Source organism: Colossoma macropomum, unplaced genomic scaffold (assembly GCF_904425465.1).
Source record: "Colossoma macropomum unplaced genomic scaffold, Colossoma_macropomum, whole genome shotgun sequence".
NCBI lineage: Eukaryota > Metazoa > Chordata > Actinopteri > Characiformes > Serrasalmidae > Colossoma > Colossoma macropomum.
The window spans coordinates 4,299,870-4,311,892 of NW_023494797.1; the positions used below are offsets into that span (position 1 = coordinate 4,299,870).

At 37.9% G+C, this 12,023-nt stretch overlaps 1 protein-coding gene across 3 annotated transcripts in view; it reads right to left on the reverse strand.

Annotated features, from left to right (window-relative positions):
- adcy7 (adenylate cyclase 7) overlaps positions 1-12,023 on the reverse strand; it is a 99,558-nt gene that overhangs the window by 3,160 nt on the left and 84,375 nt on the right. For 2 of the 3 annotated variants that reach the window (XM_036584070.1, XM_036584067.1), the window contains 5 exons: positions 11,908-12,016; positions 9,740-9,898; positions 5,112-5,258; positions 4,842-4,949; positions 3,263-3,377 (listed from right to left, as the gene is read on the reverse strand). In XM_036584070.1, the coding sequence (XP_036439963.1) occupies positions 3,263-3,377; positions 4,842-4,949; positions 5,112-5,258; positions 9,740-9,898; positions 11,908-12,016 (638 nt within the window). The remainder of the gene's footprint in view (positions 1-3,262; positions 3,378-4,841; positions 4,950-5,111; positions 5,259-9,739; positions 9,899-11,907; positions 12,017-12,023) is intronic. The other variant, XM_036584069.1, reaches the window with a different exon arrangement.

The window sequence follows — 12,023 nt, forward strand, 5'->3', positions numbered from 1 at the left end:
ACACAATTGATGTCCTAAGAAAACACTTAACAAAAATATTTATGTCCGCAGGATGCAAGTTACAGAAACAAGGCATGTTTACACACCATGGGAATAAACACTTACAATGTCAAAATGTCATCTTGAAATGCTATGGAAAAAAGGCAGTAGTAGCATCACTGAGCACACAATTACTTTTACATACTCTGGTATTTGTGACCTAAAGCTTTTAAAGCCTGCCTTTCAACTGCTAATTACTATTTATACCATTACCACAAAGATCCATGTACATAGGTGGGTGCTAAACAAAATTAAACCAATTTCTAGACTAGACTGTTTGTCACAAGCACACTACAAGGTGCACAAAGGTCAGAGACCACCTTTTCATTTATTTAATTTTCAGTTTAAATGGCCATTACATCCAGTTATTTATTTTTCAGTTTTAAAAGGAAAAACAGGAAACATATTTAACAAAAAATTACACTGAATCCTCCAATACTAAATATAATATCAAATCTGTCAATGTTAAATTTGTCCACTCTCTACTTTTGTCCACTCTACTGCTACTTTAACTCCTTAATCCTTCCAATCTTAAAACCAACCAGTTACAGCTGTGTCCTCCCAACAAAAGCTGCTCCCAAAGGAGTCACTGACATTATGTTCCTCTTCAAACCAACACTGACATTCAGACAAGCAACAACTCAAACACACTTTAGCTGCCTTGCAGATTTCTTTCTCATGTGCATCTAAAATTAGGAGGTTAGATATAAGATAATCCACTTGCGTAAGAATGGGGAAACCCAAAGGAAAAAACAGGAGTTTCCAAAACCAGAGTTCAGAAAATTATTAAAATATACAGAGAAAATGGGATTCCTAACAGTTGTGCACAACCTGCTAGACCATCAAATAAGCAGTACTTAAAGATTTCAACTTTGAGAGAGAGGAAAAAATCAAGCTCCACTTCAGATCTGAAAACATCCACAGGTGTTTCTGTCCATCCTTTCACTGTGAGAAGACAACTCAACACTATGAGTCTCAAAGGATGTGTAGCTGTCACTGAGAAAAGGAAATACACAAAAAAGAATTTGCAGTAGGATGTACGGATGTACGCCATCAAAGCAATGAAGGACTCTTTGAAAGATGTCTACAACCATCAGTCAAGTACAGTGGATCAGTGGCAGTTTAAGAATGTATAACATCTGGAGTTGATTTGCTTTTTGAGTGAAGGCATAAGAAATTCTGAAAATCAAATTTTAATACACCATGCAGTTCCTCTGGAAAACACTGGATTTTGAGGAAATTCATCTATAATAAGAAAACAACCCCAACCACTCTGCTGATGAGATCAAGATGTACTTATCAAAGAAGATGCTGGTGTTCTCAGAACAACAGACTGACCACCCCAGAGTCCAGACCTCAACATCACTGAATGTATTTGGGATTACTTGGATCGTGAGAAGCAGAAAATACAACCAACTATTAAGACTGAACTTTGGATGGGGGGGGAAACTATCCCTGCAGATTTCTTAGAAAAGTGGAAAGCAAGCCCCCCAGAAAGAATGAAGCTGTTATAAAGGTAAAGGGATTACACAATAAATACAAAAATATATATTTTCTATTTAGTTGTTATGGCCTCTGTGTAATTTTCTGTTAAATACATGTTTCTGCTTTTTCTGTTCATGCTGAAAAACTAGTAACTGTCACTTAATGGCCATTTGGACCAGAAATTAAGCAAATGAAAGGGTTGCATCTGATGTTTTGCACAGTACTGTACATATATTTATTTTGTTTTTTTTAGAACGAATAAAAAATAGTACAACATTACGTTAAAGATAAATCATGCTGCAATGAAATTATGAATGTTTTTCACTTATAATGTTACCATTTTGTAGATATAAAGTTACAGCAGCACAGCAGTGATATTTATACGCATGCACATATAAGAGACACACACACACACACACACACACACACACACACACACACACACACACACACACGACCCAGAGGAATGAATCTGAGGGCATAAAGTAGCTCTTCAGAGAGTTAAAGGCCAGGCCTGCTGCTGAAGCAGCTGAGTACTGGACCATGTGCTTTTAATAAAAGCTTTTCTCCTCTTGAACTCCTTGGATTTTTCTTTGTTATTCCAATTTTTACTACCAGAGAGGTGCATTTTGTAATGCGTATTCTGAGGAATTGCCTTTATGAAACGGGTCATCCTGAGCTGCTGTTAATATATGAATTCATATGAAAGTTGACAGAGGAGCAAACAGATCAACTGGTTGGCTTTATTGAAGTTATTCAGTGTTTATGTTTTATGCATGATGTTTATTGTCCAATGTGGTGCAGATATTAAGTTTGCACGCTCCTTCTGCAGCAGCATTAGAGACAAAACACCAGACATACAGATGCCCCAACATGTATTTAAACATTTCTGCCATTCTTAAAATGCATTAATATCACTGTGTCAAACCAAGTGTCATTTTTTTAACAATATTCCAACACTCTAATTTATTTTTGGCAAAGTATTCTTTCTGGCTGGTGTGTTTCAGATTGTTATCATTCAAGCAATCTCTCTGCCGGCTTCTGCACATTTGCATTCTAAATCCCTTTGTACACAGAGTTCATGGTCCCGTCAGTGAACACAAGCTCACCAACACCATTCTAAGAAAAACAAACTTTAATGCTTCCACTTCTGTCCTTTACAGTAGTCTTAGTGTGTGCAGTCTGGTTGGAATTTTCCACAGTCTACCATCAGTTTGACATACGAAAAAGTGTTTTTCTCTTCAAGTTTACCAACGATTAAAGTGTCCAAATACTTTTTTGGGCCACTGTAAGCTGCCACAGCACAGTAAAGTCAGTCTGTCCACCATCCATAAAGAGTCAGGTGATTTAAAGTTGGATTGTTTCCAAATGGCATCACATTCTTAAGATCATACAACCTATTTGACTGTTATAATAGATTCTTTATTTATTTAACAACCTTTGTGCTGTGTGCATTGGGAAACATGCCAGAAACATTAAGCTGAAAAGTAATTAGATCTTGAAAACTTGCCTAGTGAACATGATCTCTAAAACTTCATCATGATTAGCTCATACAGACAAGCAGAACACAAGCACAACCATTAAACATTGACAGAAGAGGATGCAGGGGAGACTGAAGTGTTCAATTATTAAGAATTTATGCAGGCAGTGTGTGTGCATGTGTGTGTGTCTGTTTCCTCTCAGGCCTCCCTGGCCAAATAATCATAATTGTGTGTGTACTCGTGTCCACAACACTCACCCACGCGTAGTCTAAAACTGTTAAACGAGTGCCTGTTGATGCCGTCCAGTTTTCCCATCATGGCGATGGCAAACTCCACCATAATTCCAATCTGAGCCTGCTGCCTCTCTCGGTCCTGCCAACACACAGCCCTCACACTTACAACATGGACACTGAAGGAAGTGTGTGTAGTACATGAGCAAAAACACATTTATTATGTTGAATTACATCACAATACACTTTCCTCAGGATATTGTGGATTTTGTAAGTACTTGTCAGAACAATAAACATGTACAAGTTTTATTACAAAGAGAGCATAATTGAATTAATGAACCCAAGTTTACAACTCATTGCTTAAGTTTTTTGACAGTTGCAAAATTTACATTTAAATGTATCCTTCAAGCATTTAACTTTAGATAAAAGCTTAAGACGTTTTATGCAAGCAGAACACAGAACTTAACCGATGTCGCAGCTCATACTACTATGCTTTTGCAAATGACATGGGCAGTGTTGAAATGTTCAATATTGCAAATACCACATAGTTAACACCACATTAATAATTATTATATAAATATTATATTTGAATGGACTTGAAGGTTTGAAGGGTTCTCCTAGCACACGCAACAACACTGTTTCAGATCACATCATTTGTATTACTGTCATTTTTCAAAACTCTTGTAATACTGGCTAGCCAGTGAAACAACATTGAATCTTTATGATGAAAATCTAAGTAAGCATTTCTGGGGCTGTATGATAAGGCCCCCTTTTCTTACCCCCAATTTTCAAAGTCTCACTTGAATTTACTTTCCTTTTATTTAAATGTACTGTAAAGCACTTTGAGCTACATTTTTATGTATAAAACAATCATTATTATTATTTGCACATTATTATGACATTGCAACTTGCATTCCACCATAATTATTCATGTGGGTTGTTAACATACATGACATTTTACTACTTGATGGCTTCGCAGAAATCATTTGCATGATCAAGAAGAGACAACAAATGCAAATCATAGAATATGTAATTAGGGGCAGGTGCAGTTTAATAATCTGAATGGTGCTGTCCAGGTTACATTTGCCCAGTGCAGAGATGTGGCTTATAGTCCTACAGTGTACAATATACAGAGTCATAAATAAGTAGCAATAAATATACACAAAAATAGTAGGACTAGCAGGGCTGTAATGATTAGTCAACAAAGCTGATCTATTGTTCATGGTAAAAAAATCAACTACTTAGATGACTTTATTATAGTCTACGAACATATGACTCGTGATCCCTCTGACAAATGCAAATATACTACAGGAAGCACTTGGGGCAATACAACTTCTATTTTTCATTGTACTACAAAGGAAGAAATTGCATGTCGCACAGACAGAATTTAGGTTACTTGCAGTGACGGGAAAAAAAGGCATGACTGTTTGATTAGCTTATTAATCAAAAAATAGATGACGGATCAATTGATTGTAGAAATAAGCATTATTTGCAGTCCTAATTAGTAGAAACAATAATAATAATAGTTTAATAATATACACAGCAGTAGACTGATGTGCACATATAGGTCAAATGTACAGCTCTTTTCCGCAGTTTAATAGTTTACCTGGTTAGTCTCCTGTCCAGGGGTTCCACTAAGACCAGCAGCTGCCATGTAAGTGCTGCCAATAGTCTTAATCTTCTCTACTCCACTGAACTTGGGCTTAGAAAGCAGCTGCAGTAAAACAGAGAGGGAGGAGAGAAAAAGATTAAGTTTTGAACACTTCTTTTTCCTGTCTTCACAAAAAAAGCCTTGACATTTAGGAACTGATCTGCACAAGGACGACAGAAGGGTGACTCATGCAGTATGCATCATGGCCCCAAGCTGCCAGCTCACCTCATCGAAGTCAGCGATGATCTCATTGAGAAGTCTCAGACACTCCAGTCCCTCTTTATTGATGTCACACTCTGTGTAGAACTCCTTGAAGTCAGGAACTGAGGCGAACATCACACACACACAGTCATAGGATTTGTAGTACAGGTCCTAGACCAGAAACATACATGTGGAAGTAGTTATTAGATCAATACAGCCAGCTCAGATACAGTAATTCAGATTACAAACACAACAACATAACCGCAAATGGCAATCTGTGAGTTCAAGCACGCATCAGCGCAATGAGCCCACAAGCAGTTTGAGCCAAGAATGCAGTTTGGGTTTTAAATGTCACACATGCTTAATTTCATATGTACTGATATATTGAGTATATATTAAATATATTAAAACAAAAATATATATATATATATTGAGCTTTGTAGAGCAGATTGTCAACACAAATATCAAAAATACATGACTAATGTTAAAATTGACACAGCTGTTTTTGCAAGGTGATTTTGTTCCCAAAGTTCAACTCTTTGATATGCATGCCATAATGAGGCCAGTGCTCCCATAATCTTCTTAGCATAAAGGAACTAAGTGAAAGGATTCAGAATTTGTCAAAAGGTCTCCATATGTTATGATTATTGATCGGGGCCTTCAACAAAGAGGTTCAAGTTTTGATCAGATTGACCTCCTGACCTTTGTATAATAAGCTGTAGCCATTGTATAAATTAGTCAAAATACCAAGGCTGTAATTTCTTACATAACACGTAATTACAAAGTTATTCAGGGCACATAACTGAATCAAACAGCACCACCTGTTTATCTGTAGACTACATGGTAACAATGTAATAACATTTTTTATGATTTTAAGTGTTTTTGAGCGCTAAAGCACCCTCTCATGGCCAATCTGGACCAAAATTTGAGAGACTATGATTATTAAAAGTCAACATTTTTGATAATTATTACCTAGAGAGGCCACAGAGTATTTCAAGACCAATTCTGAGCAGCTGGGATCAGAACCTACAAACTAGTTCAGAAAGTGCCATTTTCAAAGAGCTAATGGCTGCAAACTAATGATGCATTTTTTAATACACTTGCGATTGCTTTGTTGGAACATCGTACTGCATAGTGTACAACCAGCTGTCTGATCATAAGTTATAATATTTATAATATATACTTGATTTTTATGAACAGTGGCCAAATCTTTTGAAACTTCACTGACTGCTCACTGGTTGTTAGAAAATGCCTACACAGACTCATCATTCAAGTTTCATGATGATTGGTCAGTGTTGAGTCTGTCAAATGCCGGTGGAAAGCTAACTGGCTGATGATGGCCATAAATTTGCATCAAGTTGCCCTTGGAAATTCACTAATAGTCTCAGAGATGCTGTCACACATTTTGTGATGCCAGTTACAAGAGAATTGAGCAAAAAAAAACTAGGACTAGTTTGGACTAGTAGGCAGAGCTAAATGGTCCAAATTGTAAATTAGTTTGTCTTGAACTGCGTGCTTGAACCCTAATGACAACTCATGCACAGGCATGTGAGAGACTGATAGATGTATGAAATGAAAGCAATGGTTATGGAATTTGGAAAAATCAGAGGACCAAGTCGAATCACCCTTATATTTGACATATGTAGAAGGTGTGTGTGAGAAAGTGTTTAACCAAAAAGCGATATTCATTAAGTAAAAACCCAAAATGTAAAAACGTCTGTGTTTTGTTTTTCAAGTAACGTGACATTGTGGGGGAAAAAAATACACCACCACCATTGTTTTCCCTCTCAAAATTGTTGCATTCTCTTAAACACTGAATTCCCTTGCAATAATTTTGCATTCTCTCACAGAAGTTTAGCATTCCCATTCACTTGCAAGAGAATGCAAAATTATTGTGAAGGAATGTAAAACATTTGCGAGGGAAAGCAAATTTATTGTAACGGAATGCAAAACATTTGCAAGGGAACACAAAATTATTGCGAGGGAATGCTATGTCATTGCCTTTTTTTTTTTTTAGATGGCTAATTTTTTAAAGCTGATTTTAATTATTCTTTTTTTTAAAGTTCACACATGAAGCACACTAGCATAATTTGAATGTTTTTATTTTATTTTTTTTATTGTTGCCAATTTAACAAAATCTAATAAAGTGCTCGAATGAGTAAGTGGACTTAGTACTTTAGTACTTAGGCATAATTACGCTATGGCATTGGCATAATATGCAAAAGTGTACAGTGCTGTAAAAAAGTATTTTCCCCTCACCCGATTTCTTCTATTTTTGCTAAACTGTCACATTTAAATGTTTCAGATCATTCAACTAATTTTAATATAAGATAAAGATAACATGAGTACACACACAAAGCAGCAAAATGGTCATTCTATTTATTGAAGTTGAGGACTTAAAGGCCACAGAATATTATTCCATAAGTCTTGGGGGTCATCTAGACATTTTGGGCAAATGTGAGATGATCCTTTGTGTTCTTTTTGGTCAGCAGTGGTTTGTGCCTTGCAACTCTCCCATGGATGCCATTTTTGCCCAGTGTCTTTCTTATTGTGGAATCGTGTGCATTGATTTAACTGAAGCAAGTGAGGTCTTCAGTTCTTTAGATGTTCATATCGGCCCTTTTGTGACCTCCTGGATGAGTCATCAATGTGCTCTTGATGAAATTTTGGTAGGCCGACCACTCCTCGGAAGTTTCACCACTGTTCCGAGTTTTCCCCGTTCGTGGATAATGGCTGTAACTCTAGTACACTGGAGTCTGAGCCTTAGCAATGTCTTTGTATTCCTTTCTAGACTGGCCGATTTCAATGACTTTGCTATGCATCTGTATTTAAATCTCTAAAACGTGGTATCACGTGCTGCTTTTTGAGACTTCTAGCTGCTTCACATTGCCAGACACATTCTATATGGGTGATATTTAGATTCAACAAGGCTAACAGTAATCATGCCTGGGAGTGGCTAGTGAGATTGAACCCAATAGTCAAGTGAATATGGTTGACTGGTTGATTTAGTAGCTAAGGGGCCAATTAGCAAGTGGTAGGGCTGAACAGCATTTTTCCTTCAATAAATGAAGTCATCATTTAAAAACAGCATTTTGTGTTTACTTAGGTTATTTTTGTCTAAAATTAAACAAAGTTTGGTGATCTGAAACATTCAAGGGTGACAAATATGTGAAAATAGAAGAAATTGGGAAGGGAAAAATATAGCACTGTATGTCAGGAAATCACAACACAGATTGGCTGATTATATGTTTGGAGCAATTCTGATCCTGCACTGCTAATCTTTTTCTACATTTATCTAGGGGGAAGGCACATCATTAAATGAAAAAATAAGTCTTTTTTTCATTTAATGATGTGATGAGAACTGAGAAGTGTTTCAGTAATCACATGATTTGTCAAGCCATTTTAAAGCAAAGTACAACTTTCCTTGAGCACATTAAATATTACAGATATATTTCACTGTTTTTATACGTTGGCTCCCCTGTCCCAAACCTGTAGTAAACACTACTACCGGTATAGTTTCCTCGCAAAAGCTGTGATATTTGGGCACTGTTTTATCTCTAAGCAGGAAATGCTGATCTGCTTTCTATTAACTGACCTTTTGCTCGCATTTAAATCCTGTCTCTTATAGCTCCAACACTTCACATGAGATGTTAGCACAAATGCAGTGGTCTACTTCTTTTACTAACTGTGTGATGTAACATCAACTTTGTGGTATAGAGCAGTTCTCTGTGTTTTATTCACTACAGTATTAGTTTTAGGAGCATGACAGTAATGCTATAAACTTGGATCATCAGACAGTGTTAGATTAACAAGTCAATGAACTGGAAACATGGATTCCCAGGAGATTAATTTGATGAGACTGGACAAGACACATTTGCTATGTAACATTACAGCCCTGGTACTCGACAAGATTGTAGTGTATTTGCGCCAACACTGTAGAGCACCATCTGATTTCACTAATGAACTCCACTGCTTAATGAAGAACTTAATTAATAGACTTCACAGAAATAGTTATTAATAGAAAAAGACTTGGACTGAAAAGGCTTAATTTGGGATGACGGGTGCATAGGAGGTTGAGAGCAAGGCAAGGCGATGATTGATGTGGTCCTATGAAGTAGTTTCAACGACAGATCCTCATTAATACAATTATTTAGTCCATACATAGACTTAGTCTGCATCTAGAAAATCCAACCTTAGAAGATATTTCTCTGAAATTAATACTCTCTCTTAATACTCTTGGCCTTAATGTATGGATTCAGTGAATTGTAGTGGATTCAATAAATAAAGCCTAACAAAGAACAAGAGAGTTGTGAAACATGCACTTTTTGAGTCTTTGCCTTTCATTATTTAACAATGTCAGAAGTTTAAACTACAGTGGGCAAAGAGCTTACAGAAACATGCTTCAAATTAACCTGCTCTGTTAGCAAACATGAATAAGTCCATACTATGCTACTTCTTAAATTGTAAGAAGTGCAAAAACATCTTTGCACCAGATGTGTTGCAATGATTTGGTATGGTACAGTATGGCATGGTATGAAAGGCTGGGGCAGGTGAAATGGATGACTGGACTGAGAGTCATCTTGAACACACCTGCTTGTGGTTCCTACCTTGTACTTCTGGTTTAGTAAAGTGTTAGTGGAGAGCAGCCCCACCTCGTTCTTTTTGTTCTCCCCAACGAAGAGCGCAGCCACATGCGCTGGGAGAACGTTCTCCAGTAGGAGCCGCGTGAGGTTCTCACACAGCTCAATCTCATCCTTATCTGTGCGGTTCTTGTTCTTCAGTAGGAAGTCCTGACGACAACAAAACTCATCCTGGGAGGAAAAAGAAGAGTTCAATTACAGTGGGTCGCATACTGTTGCTGTTTGTCTGCAAAACATTAATGTTATAGGACAAGATGGAAGGTTCTTTAAGTTAATTTATTTTATTCCATTTTGAAGCATTTCTACTGGTCGATTCATCGTGAAAATGTTCACAGTGTTAATCTGATCTTTTCAAATACTGTAAATAAATAAAAATAACTGTAAAATTTATTTTCCACTCAGACTATCAACCTTGTTTTGTAGAGAACCCCCTTAACAACATTCTGGCGTTTGGCCTACTTTTTTTAAATTATCATTTTATGGTGTGTTTAATATTGACTTATGATCCAATTTGATGGACCGATCTGACAATTTCGCTACTAGCTGCTTACTGCAATAAAATCACTTCCTGTTTATAAGTAATATACATTCTTGACTGATGTACACTAAATGGCCAAAAGTATGTGGACACACACATACACACATCATCTAAACCGCTTATCCTTCTGGTTCACGGTGGGGTGCTGGAGCCTATCTCAGCTGTCATTGGGCGGAAGGCAGGATACACCCTGGACAGGTAACCAGCCCATCGCAGGGCAGACAGACACACACATTCAACACACACACTTACACCTAGGGGCAATGCAGCATGTCCAATTAGCCTGACTGCATGTCTTTGGACTGTGGGAGGAAACCGGAGAACCCGAGAAAACCCATGCAGACACGGGGAGAACATGCACACAGAAAGGACCCTGGTCGCCTGGCCGGGAATTGAACCCAGGCCCTTCTTGCTGTGAGGCGACAGCGCTACCCACTGCACCACCATAAGTATGCGACCACTGAAGAGCTTAGTGATTTTAAACATGGTACAAAGCAGTAGACCATGCAAACTCACAGAGCGGGGCTGCCAAGTACCGAAGTGCAAAGCATGTAAAAATCACCTATCCTCTGTTGCATCACTCACTACAGAATTCCAGGCTGCCTCTGTATCAACATCAGTACAAAAACTGTTCGGGATCTTTATGAAATGGGTCTCAGTGGCTGAGCAGCTGCACACAAGCTTAACATTAATATGCGCAATGCCAAGCATCAGCTAGAGTGGTGTAAAGCATGCTGCCACTGGACTCTAGAGCAGCGTAAACGTGTTCTGTGGAGTGATTAACCCCTCTTCACTATCTGGCAGCCTGATGGTCATATCTGGGTTTGGCAGAAGCCAGGAGAATGCTACCTACTATCATGCATAGGGAGTTCAAGTTTGGGTTAATCCCCTTACTTCTAGTGAAGGCTAATGTTAATGTTCAGCATACAAAGACATGTTAGACAATTATATTCTTCCAACCTTGTGGCAACAGTTTGGAGAAGACCCCTTCCTGTGCCCCTGTGCAAAAAGCAAGGTCCACAAAGACATGATTTGACAATTTTGGTGTGGAGGAAGTGGCTTGCACAGAGCCCTAACATTAACTCCACTGAACACTTCGGAATAAGTTGGAACATCAACTGCGAACCAGTCCTTCTTATCCAACACCAGTGCCTGGCCTCAGAAAAACTCTTTTGACTGAATGGGCACAAATTTTGCAAATTCCAAAAGACTTGTGTAAGCCTTCCCAGAAAAGTAGGGGCTGTTACGGAAGATGGGACAACTCCACATTAATGTCCATGGTTTTGAAATTGTATATCCAGCAAGCTCATATAAGCGTGATGGTAAGGTGTCCACATACTTTTTGTTTTTTTGGTGGGCTAAAATTTGAAATATATATATATTTTGTGTATGCAAATCGGCCTGAATAAAGCAGATACCCAAACCATGAATATAAACCTAGATTGGTTCCAATCCTTTGGATCACTTTGGGACATCCCCATTGTTTTGCTCTAAATGCTCAAGTCAATCTAGTGTCTTTTTTGCCCCACAGATTCTATATCTATCTGGACTACATTAATGCCATGTGTAATATTTCTATATCTATGACAAACAGTGTGTGTAATGTGTTGCTTGACAAAGAGAAACAGTGTGGTGTGTGTACCTGACGTGATATAAGCAGCATGGTAAAGAAAAACAGAGTGATGTAGATGCAGCTCATAGTCTGTGGGTGTTTCATCAGCCCTCCTTTCCTAAGCAACTCCTCAGAGCTGCTAGCAC